Source organism: Gymnoscopelus braueri (genome assembly GCF_963280865.1).
Source record: "Gymnoscopelus braueri genome assembly, chromosome: 3".
NCBI lineage: Eukaryota > Metazoa > Chordata > Actinopteri > Myctophiformes > Myctophidae > Gymnoscopelus > Gymnoscopelus braueri.
Genome location: NC_137612.1, coordinates 20675167 through 20699896, shown reverse-complemented (window position 1 = coordinate 20699896; position 24730 = coordinate 20675167). Strand labels below are relative to the sequence as shown.

General features: G+C 41.0%; 2 protein-coding genes and 1 long non-coding RNA gene across 3 annotated transcripts; 2 read left to right on the top strand and 1 right to left on the bottom strand.

Annotated features, from left to right (window-relative positions):
* Positions 1-2012: 2012 nt before the first annotated feature.
* Positions 2013-4076, bottom strand: LOC308082839. Its single transcript, XR_013932952.1, has 3 exons — positions 3953-4076; positions 2353-2703; positions 2013-2132 (listed from the first exon to the last, which is right to left on the bottom strand). It is a non-coding gene; the product is annotated as an uncharacterized lncRNA (long non-coding RNA).
* Positions 4077-7479: 3403 nt separating this feature from the next.
* On the top strand, positions 7480-15861 carry LOC308081506 (CCN family member 5-like). Its single transcript, XM_080423181.1, has 5 exons — positions 7480-7557; positions 12825-13041; positions 14261-14509; positions 15105-15343; positions 15473-15861. Exons 1-5 carry the CDS (start codon positions 7501-7503, stop codon positions 15752-15754), a joined length of 1044 nt encoding a protein of 347 aa, XP_080279307.1. The 5' UTR covers positions 7480-7500; the 3' UTR covers positions 15755-15861.
* A 4057-nt stretch (positions 15862-19918) lies between these two features.
* On the top strand, positions 19919-24480 carry LOC308082231 (P2Y purinoceptor 1-like). Its single transcript, XM_080423909.1, has 2 exons — positions 19919-20404; positions 22801-24480. The coding sequence occupies exons 1-2, from the start codon at positions 20034-20036 to the stop codon at positions 23480-23482; spliced, it is 1053 nt and encodes a 350-aa protein (XP_080280035.1). The 5' UTR covers positions 19919-20033; the 3' UTR covers positions 23483-24480.
* The last annotated feature ends 250 nt before the right edge of the window (positions 24481-24730 follow it).

The following is a 24730-nucleotide window of genomic DNA, read 5'->3' as shown; positions in this document are numbered from 1 at the left end:
AAGAATAATCAGTTTCTCTACTCTGTCCACATTAATAATGAGAAAAACAAGAAAACGGGCCCATTATCCATGTTTTAGCTCTAAACCTAAAATGAAAATACAGAAAACGGGCCTATTTTTTGTTTTTCTAATGATACTGATACATGATACTGGCCATGATACTGACCATGATACTGACATGATACTGACCATGATACTGACATGATACTGACCATCCATGATACTGACATGATACTGACCACGGTACTGACATGATACTGACCATGATACTGACATGATACTGATGATGTCAGCAGTGGTGGACCCAGTACTTGAGTAAAAGTACAGATACTAATGGTCAAATTTACTCCACTTCAAGTAAAAATAGCTCAGTCAAAATGTTACTTGAGTAAAAGTACAAAAGTAATTGCTTTTAAATATACATTTTAAATGCAAGTAGGCCTACAAGTAGTTTGTCTTCGGTAAACACAGTAAGCATTTGAAAATGTATGTTTTTTTTTATGTCTGTTTGTGCGTTTTTCATAACATGGACTTCAGATAAGGCCATGGGGTGTCAGGCTGATTCAGCTGCTGATCATTGTTCTTCTCCTGCTGCAGCTGACGCCATTACCCTGTTTTGTTTTGAGTTGAAACAAGAACTCAAAAAAGTGGTGGATATATGGATAGGTTTTCCTGGATGACGTATTTCCGATTTTATGTAGATCAGGGGTACTTCAACATTGTTTCGGGCCAAGGACCCCTTAACTGATAGAGAGAAGCAGAGATCCCATACTGTATACTGTATTGTTATTTTTTTGAATGCTTTCCATTCTGTCATACAGAAACGTAAATGGCACGTGCATTATGGCCTTGCATAGAACTTCAAAATTCTGTTCAGCTCACAACCCAGACATCGTCATTGAAATTGTCAGCCAGCTCTGTGCAGTTTTGGAGAAGTAAAAACTCCTGACTAGACACGTATCTTCAACATGCGTGAGAACACTGTTCCATGTGAAATCCATCGAACCTCAGAATGGTGAAGTAGAACATGTGTTCTTCACAGCTTCTTCACAGCTTTCATGACATCTGACAATTCAGCACTACTATAATTTCTTTGGCAACGTTACGAGTGACTCCCTGTGACCTGTGTAGCATGCAGTTTAACATGTAACCTGTGTAGCATGCAGTTTAACCTGTAACCTGTGTAGCATGCAGGGCCTCCATCAGGTGCACACATAGGAGCCAACCAGTTCTCGAGCACCTCTGCCTGTTTGCTTTCATAGGAGAAATTGCCCTTCTCTTATTTAAAAATTGGTCTTGCTGAACAACAGTTGCTCTCCACCCTGCTCTCATTCAATACAATGTAGGTTAGGTCTTTTTTTAAAAAACGTTTTAGTTGAGCATTGCAGTCTCCATGTTTCTTATTAAAACCAGAGTATAAAAGTCACGAAAATAGCATATGAAGTTGTCAGCTCTCGCTATGCAACACTTTTAAAAACACGCAGCAGAAGAAGAAATGTAAACATTTCTTGACATAATGTGGGTGTGAAGTGTGGTTTACATTATGGGACATTATACAAGTAACACTCAGTGAACTTGCTACAGTAGGTTCTGTTGACAGGATTTTTATTATGGATTATCTATGAATCATTATCATTCATAGTTGTACCTATATGTACACTTTTACTAGACTGGGTCTATATTGTTTAAAGACGGGGTGCCGTGATTTTCAGTGATTCCCCCCCCCTAAAACATAATCATCAGGTATACTAGGAGGAAGATTTTTTTCAAAAAAGTATAGGCCTACAGAAATGGTTAAAATTATGTTTTTATGTTCATTAAGTATACCTGGTTCTCACCTTAGCACCTCCTCCACCACCTTAGCACCACCCACCTGTCCTAGTCCCTCCTCATTTACTCTGTTACTGTCCACCACAGTTAAACATCTAGCATGAACAAAATAATTATGAAACAAGCTGTTGCCCTCTTGTAACAGTACAGCTGCATTGCACTTCTCAATTGGCCAGTCAGTGTCAGTGGACATGGAATCAGAAGGATTGATGCCTCTGTTATACCGCAGGACAACTTTGTCTTCTTGTCACTGGCTTCCTGGGATGTCCACAGTGACAACATCTCTGGCCTGCGAGTGAACCCTTTTTTTTCCAAGAACGAGAGAAAGAGAGAGAGAGAGAGAGAGAGAGAGAGAGAGAGAAAGAGAGAGAGAAAAAACTGAACTGAAACTGATCTTGCCATCTCATGAGAAAGCCTCTGTAAACTGCATACAGCTTCACTTCTATTACAGCTGTCACTCAAAGTAATAGCCTGTGCAGTTCATACATCATAGTAATGTCAACATTATGTCACTGTACTCACGTTGCTTTTATTCCAGTCTTGAGCAATACTTGTTTTGTCCTTCTTTAATTTGGCTGCTAATGGCGAGAGGTAGGAGGAGTGCAGTTCCCTTTTGACTCCTGTATCTTGGGTATTGGCACTGGCAACTCTCCCATGCCCTCTAAGGGCCCCTGTGTTGGGGCTGTAGAAGAGGACAGCAGGAGCTGATTGAGGCCCCCTGACTGAGGATGCAATGGAGGGGGAGAAGGGGGCTGTTTGGGGTCTTGATCCTTGCTTGCCTAGCTTCTTGCTCATGGCAAATGCAAACGTCCTCCTGTCTTCGCTCAATTGACGCAGACGGCTTAACTTCTCCTGCTCCAACGCCCGGAGCGTCTGTAACGTAGGGTTTGATTGATTGATTGATTGATGAATACTTTATTAACAGTTGCAAATAGTACAGTGGTACGATATTACAATGATTGCTAAAAGGTTAACAAAAAAGCCCTAGGGGCTTGTTTCCATTGTGGTCCAGTGGATTCAATTCATCGAGACATTTAATGACATACAATAATATACAATAATAAACAAGCCATCATCAACACTAGTAGCAAAAAACTTTATTGTACTGTAAACAGTTGGAGAGAGGTCAGAGATCAGTCGAGTCTGATGTGCTGGAGAAGCCTTTAGATTCAGTTTCACATTTTGACTAGTGCCTGCATCTTCTGAAGAACATCTATGCTGCAGTTCTGTCTGGTTCTGGTTGGTGTGCAAAGTGGTTGTGTTCTCTTCTTAGACCAGCGTGGGCTAAAGATATCTGACTGAAGGATCTGAAGAGATCTTGACAAACATTATAGGGGGCTGTAAATGAGTGACCTGGCCTTTCTGTTACCATGGGTACCATTCAAGTCCCTATTACAGAGACATCATGTTTGCCTAATGTTTTACCAGCCTGGCATCAAGGTACAAAGTAGTGGGGCTGAAAATGGTGTGAGGACTGTAACTTCAGAAACATACTGGTAGGACAAATGGATTCCTGAAGGTTGGCAACTGAAAACAATGATAAAAATGCAAAAGTTTTGAAATCAAGATAACTTTTCAGTCAGTCTTTTGGACTTAAAGGCTGATTTATACATGGTTGAACCGACGACGCACCGTGAAAATAGTCAATCTACAACTACCAGCTCACAAAGCGTCTTATTGCGATGCTTTGTGAGCACACACACACACACACACACACACACACACACACACACACACACACACACACACACATACGCACACACACACGCACACACGCACACACGCACACACACACACACACACACACACACACACACACACACACACACACACACACACACACACACACACACACACACACACTTTTTCACTTCTGTGACTTGAATGGTTAAATGTCACATTATATTCCGTTTAAATTAGTAGTTAATAGCTATTTGATTAGATGACACAGGATAGTTGACAGAATCCATTCATAAAAAGCAGCTTATCTGGCCCATATGATTAGTTAAGGAAAAACGTATGTAAATTTAGCCAGTGTTTCCACAAAGCCATACACTAAAATATATTATAGCAACTTGTCTTTCTCAATTAAAACACAGTTTAAATGAAACATTATCTCTACCTTCATTAGCAGTTTCTGTTCCTTTGTGAAATTATTGACAGTCTGAGAGGCAGTCATCAAATCCGAGGCACAAAAAGAGTAAAACGGATCATTTTGATAAAGAAACGAGAGGGATAGGTTTGTGTCCATTTTGTCAATGATAAGAAGCGTAGAGTTCTAACTAACTCTGATAAGAAATGCATGTGTACCCATAAGGTCCTAGAGGTGCCACTGATGGAGGGGCGGGTTTACCTTTGGTCCAACCCTCCAAACAGATCTCAGGTTTCTATGGCTCTCTCTCTACTCTCTCTCTCTCTCTCTCTCTCTCTCTCTCTCTCTCTCTCTCTCTCTCTCTGTCTGTCTGTCTGTCTGTCTGTCTGTCTGTCTGTCTGTCTGTCTGTCTGTCTGTCTGTCTGTCTGTCTGTCTGTCTGTCTGTCTGTCTGTCTGTCTGTCTGTCTGTCTCTCTCTATTCAAAGGGGCTTTATTGGCATTAGAAACAAAGTACATTTACATTGCCCAAGCAAGTTTGAAATAAAAACAATACATTCTAGAAAAGTGTGCTCCTCGGAGGGGCACGGGTCTCTGCCAGGCCGGATTGCCTACTTTAATCTGGCACAAATGACCGGGGCCTATATGTGAGAATTCAAGGAATCCAGGGAAAACATATTTGTGTTGTTACAGTTCAATAGTTAGTTAGTGGCTAAAACGTTAGGTGGGCTGTTGTAGCGCCACCATGTGGCCGATGTGAAGAATTAGGGGTGGAGGTTCTTGTGCTTCCTATGAAGCACCATAGGAAGCACAAGTGCTTGTGGCCTTTTGTGCAAAATGGGCCCCTCCTGCAAAGTTTGGAAGGCAATCATAGCCAATTGGAATGGAATATGAGAAATTTGATACATCTTCATCACTACAGGTGTACCAATTTGGGTGAGGTTTGGACAAAATCGGTAGGAGTAGTAGCAAAAAAAAAGTTTTGCAAAAATGGGCGCCCCATGGTGGCACTATAACAGGCCGATGGGAAACATTTGGGGCAGAGGTTCTGCTCTGGCCTCCATGGAGTGTATGTGCACAGTGTCGTAAATTGCCATTTTACCATCCTGCTGTCTCTGTTATTAACCCTTAATAAATGATATAGTCCTGGATACCATAACAGTTTCATGCCGATCGGTCCAATCGTGCAGGAATAGCTGCTCACTGGACGGACGGTCACACTCGGACACACACGGACGGACAGGGGCGAAAACATAGTCTCCGGCCATGGCCTTTGGCCTGGCAGAGACAACTAAGATATGTATACTATGCACATTTGAAATATAGGCCTAAGGAAATGTGCAAACAGAGCTGTGTAACATTGCAACTCTGCAATTAAATGTAGCCTACTATGTAGATTTGTTTCAACTTAAAATATACAAATAAATAAAAAAAGTACGGAGGAATTGTGAGTTTGCTGTATTGCAGGAATACACATATTATTGGCCGTCTTTTATTAGTCTCTCTCTGACTCTCTCTCTCTCTCTCTGTCTCTCTCTTGCTCTCGCTTTCTCTTTCTCTCTCTCTCTCTGCAAAACAAATTTGGTAGGTATGCGTGTTTAGATTATGTGATTTATGATTTGTGTTAAGATAAAAGGATCCTATTAGGAGGCTTTCTGAAGTTTCAGGATCAATGACTGTACTGTCAAAAATCGGATCTGTCATCTTGTGGGAAAGCAATATCACTGCAGGCTATAAGTGTGAATTTATTAAGTTATCTTAATTATTGTATCAAGATCTTTTTTTAACAGATATCCTTTACAGAAAATGATTTCACTGAAATGCATTTGTCATCAGCATCCTGTTTGGATTGGGCTTCTGTACAGGAAGATGTGCTCCCACACACTATTGATAAACTCAGGAGAGTGTTAGAGAATACTCCTTTGTAAGAATTCAACAAGCTCTGCCTGTGCATGAGTTTAACAAAATATTAATCGACCATTCAAGCATTTAAACCCTTCACCATAACATCCTATTGACCACAAAACGCAGATGCAGGCCAAGAATCTGTTTAGATTAAATATCCATCCTTGTATTTCATTTCATATCCTTGAGGTTTATTTTGCCAAACGTGTGCTTACACACCATTACAATGCTCTTTACAGGTCCACAATGGAAACAAGCCCCTAGGTTTTTTGTGTCATCCTTTTAACAATCATTGTAAAATCGTACCTCTGTACTATTTGCAAACTGTTAATAAAGTATTCAATCAATCAATATAGGTTTAGTTGTGTCAATATGTAAAAACAGAGAGGGGAATAAATGCTTCAAGCGTCCTGTGTGGCAAGAACAGCAAGTTTCAAAGCTGCCTCCTGGCCCACGACACTTTTGTTATTGTAACAGCAGATGTGCTTTAGCAGCATTTGGCTTTTACATTCCCTTCTTGTTGTATCACTGCAAAAGAACACATCCAAAGTTGAGGAAAATCTATTTTCAGAGCCCGGGGAAGAGAGTGGTAGTCTGTTTTTGGTGGACAGATGTGGAGAAAATACCTCTCCGTCTTAATAATAAGGTCTTTGAAAGAGAAATGCATGGCCATCTATTATGTGAAACAAAATAATGTGTGAATCAAATTAAATGTATCATGAAAAACTAATAATTTCCTGGCATCTTTATGGAAACTTGAACAAGACTTGTAGAAACCTGCCAGACTTAAGTCAGTGGAGAGGTGCATGATTAATAAAAATCATTTCTTCATGATTGTGCCATCGTTGGATCCCTCTGGTTGAGAAGGTGTGTGTATTTGGACCACTCAAGACAAAAGTCAAGGATTTTCACAGTAAAATATTCTTACGACACACTCAGTGCAGCATGCAAAGCTGGTACGTTCTTATATATAAAGCCTACATCAGAGTAGAATACCTACTGGTTTGAAGGGGGCTCAAACATTTTACCAAGAACCCTAGTAATTAATTTATAAATATGGAAGAGGCTAATGTAAAGGGGGAGGCAAGAACTTCATATGACTTTGGGTTCTTCCAAGCTCATCATATGATTCAGATAAGTCAAGGCTCTATCATGAAATTGAATGTTTACTCAATAATGATGAGAAAATATCTAATTGGACTACTACAGTCAATCCTCTTAGAATGTCTGTCTATATGCACAGATGCATACTTGACAATAAAGGACCTCAATGGACTTTTTTTGTCCTTAGGGTGTTATAAAACACGTAAATCAGAGCCAATAGACATGAACTCAACCTTGACCCATTCCCCCCCCCCCCTGTAATACACTAAAAGCCTGCTCTGTGTACGCATGGGCTTTTGGTTCCAATGGCCACAAGAAAGGCTTTGCAGGAGCCTGAGCCAAAGGCACAGTGTAGTGAAGGAAATAGTGGAGCAACAGGAGTGTGGAATTAGAACTATTTTTGATTCCTGTCCAATAAGTATTTACATTGCAGTCCACCATCTGTGACATCAGAAGCTAGACTTTTCTAAATAAATGGAAGGAGGCTGGCACATTGCTAAGATCAGATTTAATAGCATCACCACCCTCCTGAGGAGATCAACAGTGGAGGAGAGAAAACTAACTGGCAATAATGGACAGTGTGGACTCCGTGCTACTTGGCTCCTTGCTCCTTTGTATCATCACTCAGGTGAGGGCTGGCAACTTTGATGTTTCCTCAATTTAGCAATTCTCAATTCTTTTGGCATATCAATTATTTTGGCATATCAGTATTCTCAAACCTTTTAATAATTTCTGTACCAGAAATGATTGAATGTTTCTTTATCAGCAAGATTTCTGTATTAACACCACTGTCAGATCAATATACAGGCCTCTATGGTCCTGCTATGATGGGAGTTATTTGCAGAGTAAAATGGCATACTGTTGTCAGAGCTAACACTCAGACATTCTGTGACTTGACTGGTTGTTTGTACAAGACTACTAGGGTGAGCGGTGCTGGTTTGTTTCATAAGATAATTCATAGTAAGTGCCTGGAGCTTAAGAATCTGACAGTTTGCTGGCTTCTGTGAATATGCCTACAGTAGGGGTATTAATAATTCTACTATTTGGACACATTCAACATAAACACACCATACTGTGGATTAGGTGTGATCACACAACATAATTTGGAAACGACAGTGGGTGGGTGGACCTTGTTTTATTCCACCTTAACGGTTAACCCTCTGCAACATCTCCAAAATTAGTCTTGAAAGGCAAGTCAACATATACGAAAATATGATCAGCTAATGCACAATTGTAATGATGGTTTCTCTAGCTGGACTACAAGGTGTTAGAGTAGATGGCCTGTCATATGTCTGCTATTTATTTATTAGGGGGCCAAGTGCGTAGTGAGTGGGCACCCTTTAGTTAGTTTTATTCTTCTTCTGCCGCAACAGCCAGAACCGTGCAGGTGTTTTTATTTTTACGAAACTTGGAATAATGGTAGAGGGTCATGAAAAACTACAGAGAAATGAAACTCACAACCATTGGCCAAAGGGTGCATGGCACTTTAGCAATCAATTGAAAATGCAAAATTGAACAGGTATAACTCATGCCCTGTTTGAGCTACAGCCATGAAACTTCTTTTCACATATGCGTCTCCTCATGATGAAAAACGTTGTCGCTTTGACCTTTGACCTCTGACCTTTAGATCTTCTGCCATTTTGAATGATATGATAAAATAAAAAGTTAAATTCGAACTTCTCCAGGCGGTTTTCTGCCTTATCTGCATTATAAGCAACATGATACAGAAATACATTACAATATATTAGCTGTTTACAGTGCTCATTTGTTAATTCAAGGTCTTCTGTTTCTATGGCTTATGGCGCATATTAAGCATATTTGTATTTTGCATATATGGCATATTGTATTGCTTGGCCCCCGTATTGCCGATTGCAGCAATATATTATTATTATTATTATTATTATTATTTTACAGGGGCCATGCCCAACGAGAGCTGTTGGGCCAGAGTTAGCTATATAGCAAATTTGCATCTCCGGTCCCATAACAAACTATAGTGTTTCCCAACGGGGCGGTACAGCCCTCCAGGGGGCGTGCAGAGAAGTTCGGGGGGTGCTGAGGTGCTCTGTGGGGGGCCCCTTCACACTACGTGTGTAGTTGCACGTTTTGTATTGGGAAGATTGGCCAGATTTGTAAGTATTGAATGGGGTTTGTAGGAAGGAAGCATGTCTAGAAAGGCTACTAGAGCCTATCATGATCAGTATCATGTCTGTATGATACTGACCATGATACTGACATGATACTGGCCATTTTGTAAAAATAGACCCCTCCCATATACAGTTTAAGCCAATTATAGTTAAGCAGTATGGAATATAAAACAAATCTGTATGATACATGTGTATCACATGATTCCAGAGATGATGTGTAGGGATTTGTGTGAGTAGTAAAGACACAAAAGTGTGTTTTGAAGAGAATGCTAAATCTTGTTAAGTGGAAATGGGTGTGGAATATCTGCAGTTGCGTCATGAGCCAATTTTCAATTGTATGACCTATACCAGGGGTTTTCAACTGGTGGTCCGTGGACCACTGGTGGTCCGTGGAGGTATTGCATGTGGTCCCTGATCATGCATTCAGTAATGTATTTTTTTATTTTTTTGGAAAAACTTGGTATTTGAGGACAGAGGCATTAAAGACATTATCCTCATTATCAGTGGTCCTTTGAGGAGGCTCATGCTTATTCCATAAGTACTTCAAGCTTAACTATAAAATAGGATCAGCTCATTGCCATGTCCTCAGATTCAGTCAAGAGGCACATGTATGAAACACAGTCCCTTGTTAAGTTCTGGATGAGTTGTCAGGCAGAATTCCCAAAGCAAAATGTATTTTACCTTTTGTAACTACGCATCTCTGTGACAGTAGTATTTTCATACCTGAAGAATATGTACAGGGCAAGGTTCGAGCCAGAAAATGACACGAGACCACTAGTTGAGAAACAGTTCACTCAATGACCTGGTGACCTAAGATGACACATCAATGTAGTTGACAGCAGTTACTGGGAAGCAGGGGGTCAAGAACTTCCACAGAAAAGGGAGTTAGAATCTCAAGAAGTGGAAGTGTGCCCATGTAATAGGATGTGTCTGCTCACTCATACATAAGTTACAAATCAGTAACTCACTTAACATGAGATTTTATTTATTTAGAAGAAAAAAATATATATATAAATAAATTATAAATATAAATGATTCAATCTAGATTAGGGCATGCATGCATGCATACATACATACACACATTCTTAAAAAATAACTGAAATATTATGCTAGTGAGCAGACACACACACACACACACACACACACACACACACACACACACACACACACACAATATTTCAGTCATTATTTAAGAACATGTGTCCATGGACAATTGGTTGAGAAACAGTCTTATAAAGGGTAATGCATATTTTAGTTCTTAGTTCTTACAACTATAATCATACAGTGTTATAAGCTCTTTATAATGCATTATAAACATGGGATGCATAGCAAGCGTTTCCAAAAACACTAATCTTAGCCCATATCTCCACCCAACACAACAGTGGTCCCCTGATTGATTCTTAGTCAGGGTGGTGGTCCCTGGTTCACAATCAGTTGAAAACCCCTGACCTATACGGTTCAAGAGTTATAGGCCAAAATGTAAAGGGAGTTATAGCACCACTATGAGGCAGATAAAAACAAAATTGAGTGTCTTCTTTGGCCTAATGATAGCATGTGCAAGATGTTTGGCACTGTATCAGTATAGCAGTGTGTGAAATTAGCTCCGGACAGACACTTAACACTAAGACACTAATAACACTTAAACAATAAAACGTGTGAATTGTGAAAACATTAGATGTACAGTTCCCAAACAATAAAGGGAACTGAAAAGATGAAGAAAAATCAGTTTGCTGTGATTTGCGGTCTCTTTCAACATTGATCAAGATAACTAACTTCCTGTTCTCAGACTTGTCACACTTATCTCCAACTTCCTTTTTTCAGATACTCAATGTCACGGGGAAACGTGCCCTGACACATGGGTTAAGGGCATTGCACACACACACACACACACACCACACAGCTGCGTCCAATTCATAATCAAGACCACAGGCCGGTTTGGAGCAACTGTTGGAAGTGTGGCAGATATGTCCTAACAAAATGTCAATACTGTTGAATGCATTCACAAATTCACAAGTAATTCACACAGACTTTACAGGGATAAAACATTCAGTTTATTGTGTAACCTGTGTTAAAAGGAGTTGCTCATTGTTTGTCACCTGTAACTCCTCTGCAGTACTGGCACTGCGGGTTGAACTGCTAAACAGAGCATGGACTAAACCATGTAGTTTAAGTAGGGGTAGCCTGAGGCTACGAGCTCAATCCATGGTCTTGAAGGGCGGACCCAAACACAGCCGCCTGGATTTGTGCGTGGCTTCCTATTGCTTCACCAATCTATGTCCCCGCCTCCCCTCCCCTCCCCCCTCGGCCTGTGCACGGAGCACGCTGACGTCACCAAATTTAGAGCGACGCCCCTCTGCACTCTGATTGGTTAGGAGATAACAAGGTCCAAGACCATCGTTCCTGCATCGCTCCCCCAGGCTTTTTTTCTTTTGTAACAAAAAAAAAAGCCTGGGTTTCCGAGGCTAAAGTAGGGGAGGTCCCAGTGGAAGGTGCCATGTACTGTAGAGGAGGAGGGGTGTTTCACAATGTTTATGGGCAAAGTATTCTATGGTATTCGGAAATGAATTCAAACACAAAATGGTGTTCAGTCTGAAAGTACAATATCTATTTATGTGTTGGATTATTCATGATTTATTTGTCAGCTTGTAGATAAGCTATTTTTTAAGGTTAATTGCTTCCTCTGTTGTGGTAGGATCCTCTCCTATAAAAAGGAGACTGCAGAATTAGAGTATCAGTTGGTCAGAAGGTGGCGGTAATGCACCAAAAACTGGTTGCCAACCGCCGTTAAACACAAAGAAGAAGAAGAAGAGTATCAGTTATGTTTGGGCGGGCAGAGCAAGCCCCCAGAGTTGCTGAGAAACATTGAAGCTGCCACCCCAGTGGCCAAAGCTGGAATATAAGCTAGATATAAATATGTAAACATATTATACATAAACACATATGCATTTAGTTATACATAGGCATCTCGAGTGTATTTAATAAATATATCGCGTTCAATCCTTGACACACGGGCTGCCGTAGAACGCAAAAAGGACACTAGTGCGCATGCTCATAACTCTATGGGGGTACAAAATCAAACCAATAATTCTACTTCCGGCAGGTTTCCGGGTGCTTCAAAACGCCACTGAGCACATTCATTGAAATGATAGCTGGGGGCGGGGCAATCCGCCCTCTAGTTATATTATACCTCTATGGGGCAGAGAGCTAAGAGCCCAGTCGGAGCTGCCAGGGCCCCCCTCATAGGGGTGTAGCCTAGTGCGCTTTGTTTTGTTCTTTTCCCTTTTTGTTAAGTTTTGCATTAATTTCCTGAGTTCGTTATGTTAGTATTTTTTGGCCAGTATTATTTTTGTTATTTGAATACATCTGCACTGTAAAAAGCTACACAGACTTTGGTGGAGGAGAAGTGGGAGAAATAAAGGCCACAAAAGAGCATTTCTGACTGTTTTTGGAGTCTCGACCTCCGGTCAACTTTACACTCAATATCAGAAGCAAAAGCAGGTTTTAATGTTCAATATGATTAGCACAGTGCTACTGCAAGAGAAATTGTGTCTCAACATCCAGACTGTCTTAACAATGCAAAATATTTTGATGGCTGAAGATCTTGTTTCAAACAGGATTCCCAAATGTGATTTGATTTAGTCTGATCACATCATTAGATAAATAAAAACATGAAAGCCATGTATCCTAAAAATGTACAGAACTATATACGCTACAACAAGTTCATATTGGCAAACATCTGACCATGTTTCAGGTGTGCTGCCAATCTTGTGGCTGGCCGTGCCAGTGCCCACAACCTGCACCCCGCTGCCCTCCCGCAGTCCCCCTGGTCCTGGATGGGTGTCACTGCTGCCAGGTGTGTGCTGGACAGGAGGGTGAAGCCTGCACTGACAGGATGCCATGTGACAGCCAGAGAGGGTTGCAGTGTGACTACAGCGCCAGCTATCCCGGAGGTCCTGGAGAATGTGTGGGTGAGGGCAGACGTTTATTTCCCGTGGAGCTGTTGTAGGTTAGATCCAGCAGTGTTGGAAATTTATTTCTGCTTGATATTCTTGCTGAATAAATGCAATAAAAGTTTGACCTAACATAATATCAACCCATGGACACAAAGAATGAATTAAAGGACTATACTGGTGGCTTTTTCATTTATTTGTGTTTTTCTCAATATTCATTAAATGTTATCAAACTTTCCTGAATAATTAAGTAAATCACAACATTGCGTGGTTAATAAGTCGTTGCAAATTTGCTCAGTGAGCTGTTTTTATGTCTAAACAGAATCATGACTGTGTTGTAATCACAAATTGACGTCACGTAGCATGACACATCAGAGGAAGTGACTTTCTTTAACATGTTTCCACTATCCTTGCATTGTTTTGTCTCTCCATGCATCCTCAGTGGAAGGGAGTTAGACAAAAGGAATTTGTCACAAGTGAGGGAAACAAGATTTTCTCCAAAGAATGTTTTTGTCACGTTTTCTTGGGGAGCACATTCTCTCAAGTTCATGAGACCAGAGAACATATCTCTTTCTAGTTTGAGATAGACTTGTACTTGAGGTCACGTAATTGCCTCCTGCTTGCTCCCTGTTGCCCAGCTGGGCTTAGCATCACCGAAAAATTAATACCAAATTTTGAAGGCATAAAAAGTCCAACTAAAAAAATTAAATAAAAAGTGTCTTGCAGTGTCTTGCAAGAACAACTGGATGCAAGCCTATTATTTTCAGCAAGACTTTTCAAATCAATCTGCAACAATAACATTACTATGATCACAAAAGTAAATGCAATACATTGGATTACCTATCTAAAGGAAGCTTCAAGGTTCTGCAAGGAGATTTTTATGCCATACTGAAATATACTGAATCCAATGGCTTCCTCAAAAATTAAACAAACCACGGTGCTTTGGATGTCAAGTATACTCTGAATTGTTGTCAATGGGCCAAGCATGCTTGATCACAAGTATGGTCCTTTAATGTCAAGTTAAGTAAAGTATGTACCACGGACACTCCATGAAATCACCTCCTCTGCTTTTAATGAACGTGGGACATTAAGCATAGAATATTTTGGAGAATTGCTCATGAGTTGCTTTTCTACACATGTCTCACCTCGCCCTGGATTCGGCACCGATGGCATTCCGTATGACTCTCACCCACTTAGGTGAAAACATTTCCTCTCCACTCCCTTTTCCTGCGGTCAGGTCAGAATGCACTGGGTTGTGAACTGAACGGAATGAGGCTTGAGGAGGGCCAGACATTCCGGCCTTCATGTGCCCAGCTGTGCCACTGCCTGGGTGGCGGAGTGACCTGTGTGCCCCTGTGCACCGATGACCTCCAGATGCCGCCTGCCAACTGCCCCGAGCCCCGCCTCGTGCGCCTGTCAGGACAGTGCTGTAAGGAGTGGATCTGCGATGGCTTGGACAACAATATCTACCCAGACCCTTTGGGAGGTGAATGTGTATCTAGGTCTAATGGCAAGAAACATATAACTTTAACAATGACGGTAACAAGTAATAATGTTGATACAACTACACCAATGATGATGGTTAAGTGGCACACTGTTTACATGATAGGAGCCAATGGGGAGTGTTAACGTGTTAAATATGAGCACTTTGAATAGATTTACTGCATGTTTGACAGGAAACAATATTCAAAGAATTTTTATTATTTTCAGCTATTTCCTATAAATGCCTGCTGTTATATATACAGTACAACAAAACCCACCCCTCTTTAAACAGAAAAACACTGGAGCTCCAGTTTTTCACCACGGTGCTGACCTTAACTTTGACCTTTCAAGTTCACCAAAGGTCAAAGATTTTGTTGCCAAATGAAACACCATATGACTTCCTATCTGTCTATAATCTTAAACATGTCTCTATCTTTAACAGTTTTCAAGTTTTAATGGAAACTATGTCATTATAACAGATGACATTGACTTTCAATTGGCTATTTTCGGTGCACGACATGATGGGCAACCAACTATGACTCAGGAAACTATAACTCAGGATATTAGGCAGACGGCTAACTTTTATTTTTATTTTCCAGTGGAGAGGCCAGAAGAAATAGTGGAGAGGGGTGGACTGTCCAGCCAGTCTCAGAGCATCACATCCAATTGTATTGAGCAGACCACAGACTGGAGCCCCTGCTCCCACAGCTGTGGGCCAGGTGTCTCCACCCGCGGCTCAAACAAGAACTGGGCCTGCCGTCTGAAGACTGAAACCAGGCTGTGCCAGGTCAGGCCATGCCAAGTCCTGTCACAGCAGGTAGCCCGCAGGCAGCAACCGGTTAGTGAGTATACCCGAGTTACTGTGAAACAGTTATTACACCATTATGGTGCTATTAATCAAGGATCTGTAAAGCAAGGCATTACTCACAGCCAAACCTGAAATTATTCTTTTTTGAATTCGTCACAGGGATCAGGCATGTGCGAAAGCAGCTACAAATCGTCCGCCTCCGTTCGCCTGGAGCACCAGGGCTGCTGGAGCACACGAGCCTTCCGTCCCAGGTTCTGTGCCCCGGCTTGTCCCAAGGGCCACTGCTGCAGGCCTTACCACACTCGGACAGTGCTCGTGGCGTTCCACTGTCCCCAGGGCAGGCTCACCCATCACCAGGTCATGATGATCGAGTCCTGCTCCTGCAGCAGCTACAGCTGTCCCCAGAAACGAGTGATCTGGAGGTCCTCATCCTGGTTGTAAAATGGACATCCAGGTTGAAGACAGGTGGGCAAGTCCTGTCAGCCAGGAAAGTGGACAATAAAACAAGACAAAGGGGTTTAGTCAGTATGACGATACAGAATTAAAGGTGTAGTAGGCGGGTGCATATATGAAAAAAAAGCACCTTACCCCCAAAAAATTGGAACAAAAGGTTTCTCAACTGTTTTCTGTAGTATGTGGTGTCCTGAATAACATACTAAAAGTCTACCAAAGTTTGATCACTGGAAATGTGTTATTTTTAAGATGGCGTCCAAGATGCCCAAAAAAATCATTAAAACAGCCTAACTCCTTCATTATTTATCCTAGACAAGTACTTTTTGTGTCTAACCCTATGTTTTGGGGGCCTAGGAATCCATTGGACTTGTCCAAATTGCAGAGATACAATTAGATAATTGTGAAATCCAATATTTTGTTTGTGACCCTATTAAAACCCTCTGAAATGGTCACCCGTTTCAAGTTAACTTAACTAATTATATAATAAATGTCCAACAACTTATATTGTTTTTTTTACTGGAACAGGATATCCTCAAAACATAACAAAACTAATAGTCATAATTTGCAGTAGGCTAATTGAGAAGGTGGTGGCAGAGAATATTATCAGTTGATAGATAGTATTGTTTTCAATATTGAAAAGTTTTGGATAGCTCTGTGGATAGAATTTAGCCCAAACTAAATTTGTCTTTGACTATACACCCCACCCCCAAAAAAATTATTGTATTATGAACCAATCTCTCTGCACCCCTCCCCTTACCCACCCCACAGGAACTTCATAACTCCTCCCCTATATACACAAGAACATTTATTTTTCTCGTGGACAAGCGCAGTGTCATCTTGTAGACACAAGATTTTGAAAAACATTAAATAGTGGGGGGTGGGCCGGTCTAGAGTTTAGTGGGCCTAGGGTTCCCCTCAGGTGGGTAGAGGGGAGTATGGGGGTCACTGGATTGCTCCCTGGGCACTTGGAGCGCAGAAGAGCAAAGTTAGGAGCCAAGGAGACCCTGAGCTTCTCCTCTCCCCCATGTCCGACGTGCAAAACCTCCAACAGAAATTATACGCCATTTCAACGAAGACAGTTCTGCAAACGATACATGATAGATAAACTTGTATCTTTGCCAGATCTCACTCCAAGTGGCAAAGGGAGCCTTCGCTGTCCTCGTTCTCAGCTCCTCCAAAAGCAAATTAGCATTTGGGATGCAAACGATTTCTAAGTCACGGCACGCTGGAGGACGGAGTGAGGAAGAGGCAGAAATTAAGGTATTGGAATTTAGCTAATGCGTGAGGCTGAGAGGAGTGTCCCTATGTTGCCTGGCTCACTGGATAGTCCCACTGGTCCCAAGTGGCTCCCGAGATAGCCTCTCTTGAGTTAGCTTCGGTAGTGAGGACAGTCCCCAGTGGTGGTGGCTGTAAGACCTCCACATGTTGCAAGACTGTGTCAGGTAGACAGTCGTGTCCCTATGTATGCTGGTCCCAAAATGGACCTCCTGGCGGGTCTGGCTGGCTCCTATGCCCGTGATAGGCGCTTGTGAGTGGGCATAGGTAGTGAGGAGGGTCGGCCCCCTCCATAGTGGTGGTTGTAAGACCTCCACGTGGTGGTGCATGGCTGTGTCAGGCAGACAAGGGTGTATATCGGATTGGCTCACAGGAGAGTCGGTGGTGGCTGACCATTAATATTCCCAGCAGGGACACAGCCCCTTATGGGCGTGGAGGTCGGTTAGATTGGGATTCTATGGGGAGACTGGAGCCCAGGGCGTCATGGGCTGTCCCCTATACGTACCTTCTTGCTGTTAAAATTATCCAGAAAAAAAGGTTCAAGCTTATTGCAAGCAGTACCAATCACAATATAAAGACATGTGAAATTAATTTTGCACTAAAACCTCACACAACTACAAGTCTCAGGAATAAAGAGATGTTTGTGACAAGCACATCTGCACCTTATCCACGCCACACTCCTCCACCACCCCTGCCTAGACACCCTGTAGAAGACACTAGATACATGGTGTGATAGCTCTGTACTGACTTGCACACCCTCTCTAGGCCCATGAGGGGCCATTTCTCTCCACTGTATCCCCGCTGAGGAGTCCATCTTCCCCATAGACCAGACACGTGTTCATTTTTTTCCTACTGAGTGTAGCGTTGTGAGCTTGTACATCGTCTATTTTCACAATATTTGCCTCTTTCTTACCTAATATTTGAGATAATATTGAGTCGTAAGAGTGATTAAATAGTAACTTTAGAAATGTGCAGATACCCTGTATACACTTATACTGTATGTTGGTTTGTTTACTGTTGAGTGAGAAAACAATGTTGCACATTAAGCTAACCATCTGGGGACCCCCCAAAATAATTTGGGGGACCCCCAGTTTGGGAACCAGACACCTTTACAAACAAATTGGTGAAGACATTTCTCGGTAAGGAATTTCTTCCAAGATTTGTGTAATATTTCCAGTATCACTTGGCAGCCATGTTTTTACAAATGTCACAGTACCACCCAGTAATAATTAATGTATTCCTTATTGGTATCAAAATAAATCTTGAAAGCTTCAACAGAATGTGAATTACATAGTATAGGTGATGCATTCACCAATCCTGGGCATTATAGCGTGTAGAAAAGAGAAATGTCCAATTACATTGTTAAATATGCTTATAACCAATTGCTTTAATACTGTATATAATTGTACATATAATCACTTCACTATAATTTATATAAGCTAATTGGATTCCTAGATCACCAAAACATAGGGTTAGACACCATAAGTACTTGTCTAGGATGAATAATGGAGGAGTAATGGTCTTTTAAGGAACTGGCGGCGGCCATCTTGAAAATGTTACATTTCTAGTGGTCCGATTTTGGTAGACTTTTGATATGTTATTAAGTACACCTGATACTACAATAAACCATTGAGAAACCTTTTGTTCCAATTTTTTGGGGGTCAAACCATATTTGCACCCGCCTATAGTGCTTCAGGCACTCTTTGTCTGGTAATGTTGCTAAACTATAATAACAAACTTCTGTGTGTGTGTGCATGCGTGCGTCAGGGCTTTCACGACTAGAGATTTTTACAGGTCGACTAATTTGACCCAATGGTAGTCGACTAGTCGACTATTCGAAATTTACATGTAAAGAAAAATTACCCAAAAAAATAAGTTTTTTTGGGGGGGGGGGGGGGGGGGGGGCATTGTTTTCCTACTACTATATTACTATTATTATTATCCTCCTGCCCTTATTTTTATGGCGTTTTAAGGGAAGCGCTTCTGGCACAGCAGCACAGCACACCACCACTCCAAGGATCCCCATTGCCCAATGATAGGCTTTTATTGGGCATACTTTTGACCCCCTTTTGATAAAAAATTTAGTCAGGAGGATAATAATAATAGTAAGATGGGCCATTACTATGGCATTAAAAAAAAAACTATTCGACTAGTACCAACAAGGTCGACTAGTGGTTATACTAGTTGGTGAAAGCCCTGGCGTGCATGTGTGCGTGCGTGCATGCGTTGGTGTGTGCGCGCGCGTGTGTGTGTGTGTGTGTGTGTGTGTGTGTGTGTGTGTGTGTGTGCGTGTGTGTGTGTGTGTGTGTGTGTGTGTGTGTGTGTGTGTGTGTGTGTGTGTGTGTGTGTGTGTGTGTGTGAGTGTGAGTGTGTGTGTATGAGAGAGAGAGAGAGAGAGAGAGAGAGAGAGAGAGAGAGAGAGAGAGAGAGAGAGAGAGAGAGAGAGAGAAAGAAAGAAAGAGAGAAAGCTATTAATTTGATAGTGCTGTCAGATAGCAATAAAGGTCTCTTTGAATTTTGTAATAAGATTACCTAAGCAAAAAATTACAACAATTCATAATAAATAATTTATATAGCATAGTGTTCTGTTGTGGCTGTATAGTTCTGTTGACTGTTGAATACATTCTTCTGTCAGTTTTAGTATACTATATTAATAATCCCTATTCACTTGCATGTTCAATACAATAGTAAGGAAATAATATAGTAAAATGGGAAATGAAAATGTTGTCTGCATTTTCACAACTGCTTATTAACTTTTATTATAATAAGGATTATATTACACATTTATTACAATCAGTATAGGACGTGGGCGGGTAACAGTTAAACTTTTGGTTTCATATTCAGGATTTTTTTCCTGATAAGGAACAAGCAGAGAGAGAGAGAGAGAGAGAGAGATCAGAGACAGAGTGTATGTGCGCGCCGCGCGTGTGGTTGATACTTTCTGTCAATTGTTCAGTCTAGACTAGAGCTCGGCGATTAAAAACGGAAGAAAATGTCAGAGAACGGCAGCCTATCGAACTTGACTGCATCATGTGGAGTCTCTGGAGAAATCAATCTGACTTTTACGCACGCGTTTTTACCCGTGGTGTTTGTGCTGGTTTTCCTGGTCGGAACGATCTCCAACATCTGGGGGCTGAAGTGCGTGTGTAAGCGATGGGAGAAGATGGGAAACATCAACATTTTCATGCTCAACCTCGGAATAGCAGACTTGTTGTACCTGTTCACGCTGCCATTCTTGGTCTCCTATTACGCGCTGGACCAAAGATGGATCTTCGGAGTGACGTTCTGCAAAGTGACCAGGTTCTGCTTTAACCTCAATCTCTACGGCAGCATCGGCTTCCTGACCTGCATCAGCATCTACAGGTAGGGGGGCGATTACAAATTTAAAGGTAGGGTATAGCCTAAGTGCAGTGGTGGAAAAAGTACTCAGATATTTTACTGAAGTAAAAGTATCAATACTGCAGTGTAGAAATACTCTGTTACAAGTAAAAGTAAGGTATTCAAAATGTACCTGAGTAAAAGTACAAAAGTAGGCTATTGGTATCAAAATGTACTTAAAGTAGGCTAACAAAAGTAAAAGTACTCATTGCGCAGAATGTCCCATTTCACAAGTTCAAAATGCATACACATCTTTTGAAAATAGCAGATCTACAAGCTCACATATGCATCACATTGCAACTCATGTGAGCTTGTAGATCGGCTATTTTCAAATGGCAGAAATATATATAGGGCTGAAGTGGTTAATGTATGTTTTATGATAATCTAAATCTGCAAAGTTACTAGTAACTGGAGTAAAAGTACAACATTTGCCACTGAGATGTTGTGGAGTAGAAGTAAAAGTATTGAAAATGTGAAATACTCCAGTAAAGTAAAACATTCCTCAAAAGTGTATACTTAAGTACTGTACTTAAGTAAATGTACTTAGTTACTTTACACCACTGGATAGGGTATGTCATATTTTTTTTATGAAAAAAAGAAAAAAAGAAGGTTAAAGCACAATATTCTGATAGTAATCATTGCTATAGAGTTTTTGTTCATAGTAACAAGAGTCTCCCTGTCTCTCCAACTCTTTGATAAACAGAAAATACATTTTCAGGGAGGTGACAAAATTTCAGCCAATCAGGAGAGAATACCCATTTATCAGCTTAATTTTTAATAGTGTTCCAGTTCTAATTTTGTCTGCTCATTTCTTTCATTTCTTTAATCTGTATCCTGTCTGAGTTCTCTATCCTGATTGGATAAAATTGGTATCCTGACCTGAAAATGCATTTTCTGTTTGATAAAGAGCTGGAGAGACATGGAGAGACTCCTGTTACTGAACAAACACTCTATAGCAATGAGTACTATCAGAATATACAGCTATTTAACACTACTTTAAAGTAATACTAGGTAACGTTTTCAACAAAACTAAAGTTAAATTGTATATCTTTTGCGAGTGGCAAAAGTTTCACAACACCCACTCCGTGAATTTCACCCCCGGAAGCCTTTTATTTATATATTTTCTATTGAACGTGTACGGGGGGGACTTTCCCGGGAAAATGACGTTCCTGGCCAACGTCATGACGTCGTGGCCGACGTCCTCAGGAACTACCGCAACGGTTTCCTGTTTGGCCAGGAACTACCGCGCTATTAACAAAAAGGAACCTCACGCTGATTTTAAGAGAATGTAGGATTGGGAGATCGAAAAAGAACAGAAAAAGAAAGCACAGCTCATGGTAACTAATGCTCCACTGGCTAAGAGAAACGATCCGTAGATAGTATAAAACAATTAAAAGATCGCTTTTTGAAACGCTTCCGGCTTCCGGTGAAAACGAATGGAATTCTGGGTAATCGAGGACTAGGGAAATTGTATGCAGTGACGGTAGTGACCAGCAGAGGTTGCTAAAAATCGTTATTTGTGATTTTGCATTGTACAACTTTAACCAAAGAAAATCACTTACCTTACCTTGATGAAGTTGATGATTAATTGTCACTCAAATAATTGCGATTAACGATTTAATTGTGTGTTTGGCATTGAACATTGGAACACATGAATACACATTTTATTTCTGTTTGCCTTTAAGGCTTCATAATCAAAAATTGCACAGGGCAGATATGAAAAATAACTCAAAAATACGACTTCACCCATTTTCAACCTATCTTCATAATACTGGTCCTCACTAATGCTCATTATAATATGGTACCATTTTTGTCAACTCGGTCTGCGTCTCAAAGGAGAGCTGTGGACAGTTCAGAAACCTGCCTACCAGTGACATCATCTATGTGGAATCCAAGCTAATAGAACTGCAGGCTTTCTATTTCTGGAAAGTTAGCGTGCTATAATGGAAGTAATTGTTCTCGCGTTAATAAAAATAAAAAAACTTGTTCCAGAAAAAAAAAGATGATGTCACTGGTAGGCAGGTTTCTGAACTGTCCACAGCCAAAAACATTTCATCATGAGCATTAGTGAGGACCAATTATATGAAGATAGGTTGAAAATTGGGTGAAGTCATCCTTTAAACATATAAAGAAATTATTGACATATTTAATGACTTTATACATGTAAAAATAGCAGAAATAGCTGATCTACAAGCTTACAACACGACGGGTTGTAAGCTTGTAGATCAGCTTGTAGATCTGCTATTTCTGCTTTGAAAACGTGTGAAGATTTTTCAACATGGAAAAGATTATGACAATTATGCAAAAATAATTGCGATTATCTCAAATAATTGCGTTTAGACGATTATTATGTAATAATTGTGACAGGCCTATATCTACAGGTACCTGGGCATCATTCACCCGATGACAACCAGGGGGAAGATCACCAGTCGGCACTCTATGGCAATCAGTGCCCTTGTCTGGTTCCTAGTATTCATCCAGATACTCCCAGATATGTTTTTTGACAAGGCTCCAAAAGATTCTTCAGCTGCATGCTTCGATACCACAGTAGACCAGCAGATCAAGTACTACCTGCCGTACAGCGTTGGATGGACAATAACTGGATTTGTCATCCCATTGCTTATTATTTTAGCTTGCTATGGGCATATTATACTAGCCCTGGCCAGACAGGACAAATACAACACTTCTGACAATAACGCCTATCTGAAACAACGGTGTTTAAAACTCGCTGTCATTTTGACTGTATTGTTCTCCATTTGCTTTATTCCTTATCACCTGTTCAGGAATCTAAATTTAAAGACGAGGATTTTGAAACTTGAAGGGAAGTGCAATGCCGCTTTTGATGACATCTACATTGCTCATCAGATTGGACGCGGCCTGGTCAGTCTGAACAGCACAATTAATCCGTTGATTTATTTAGTAGGAAATGATGATTTCCTTCTGCGCTGTCAGAGGGCCAGCAGACAGGCCAGACGATCCATTGCTGGATGGACAAGTGCGGTCCTCTACCGCAAAGCAATGGAGGCCGAGCTTTCACCTGGCATCCACACTAGCCTCGCGTAGCCAGACTATATCACTGCGTGGATATGAGTCTGGTGCTTCCATGAGGACGTTTTTTTCCCCAAGGGGCGGGATCAAAACAATGGCCCTCGACGCAATTGGTTAGACCTACAACCAACTACCAATTACAGTCTCCCATATTCGAATACTGGGCCCTGATTGGTCACCCACGTTTTTTTTTGCACTCGCAGATTCGTCTGGTCTACTAGCCCAACATTTGCGTCATCTTCAAGGTTTGTTTGTTGGCAGGAAACATACTGCCATGATTATAACCTGAATCTTTTGCACTTCATGTTCATTATCCTATACATCAAATTGTCAAAGATGTGTTTTAAAACAGCAGGCACTTGGCTGCTTGCATGTGATGTTAAAGCATAACAGTGACAGGGGAGACCAATTGCAATTGCGGGCAACATCTCAAATTGCACCAATCAGAAACAAGACATGAAACTCTACCACTACCACGTTTTGAGGTATGAAGTATTTCTACAGTATTCCAAATGCGTTCTTAACCTTGAATGTCTTATACATTTTAATATGTCTGCTTTTGATATCTTTGTCAGCTTTGGTGTTTCTAGCCAGCAGGGTAACTTTGTGTCATGGATAGTATGATTGGGGGGGCAATTGTAAGGATGTCAGGGTCAATATGTTAAATTGACCCCAACACCATCAACAAAAATGTGCCATAACTGAGACTGCATGCTGTCACTTCAGAAAATGATAAGAATCAGAGAATGGAGAAGTGCTGCCATTTTGTCAGTTATCAGTTGCTGCCCCCCCCCCCCCCCCTTGTAAATAAATGTTTTAGAGTTGTTGTTTTTTCCTGTTGGGCAAAGGTTGGGAGCATGTTGGCGTTTCTATGTATTATTAAACTGAGACAAATAGTTGGTCAAATGGTTTGTGACAGCTACACTGACTTTTTAATGTTGATGAGGGGAAACCCTTTTTGTGCAGTTTCTGTTGCTTATTAATTATAAATAAAATGTATTATTGTTTATAAATGTGTATGATTGTATGATTGGTGATATTAATGATGGTGATATTACATTTTAACTAGGCTAGATAGGCCTATTCTTGGGAGTTAGATTTGTGGTCCTTGCAGTGGTGTGTTCTAGGTTTTTTCGGATGTATACGATAATCATTCCCTGTACGGCATGCGTGTGGTCGTGGGTATACGCTTTTACGTTTTTAATGGATGAATTGGTTAGTAGAGGGCTACACTTGGCTATGAAAATGTTCTGCAGGTCACAC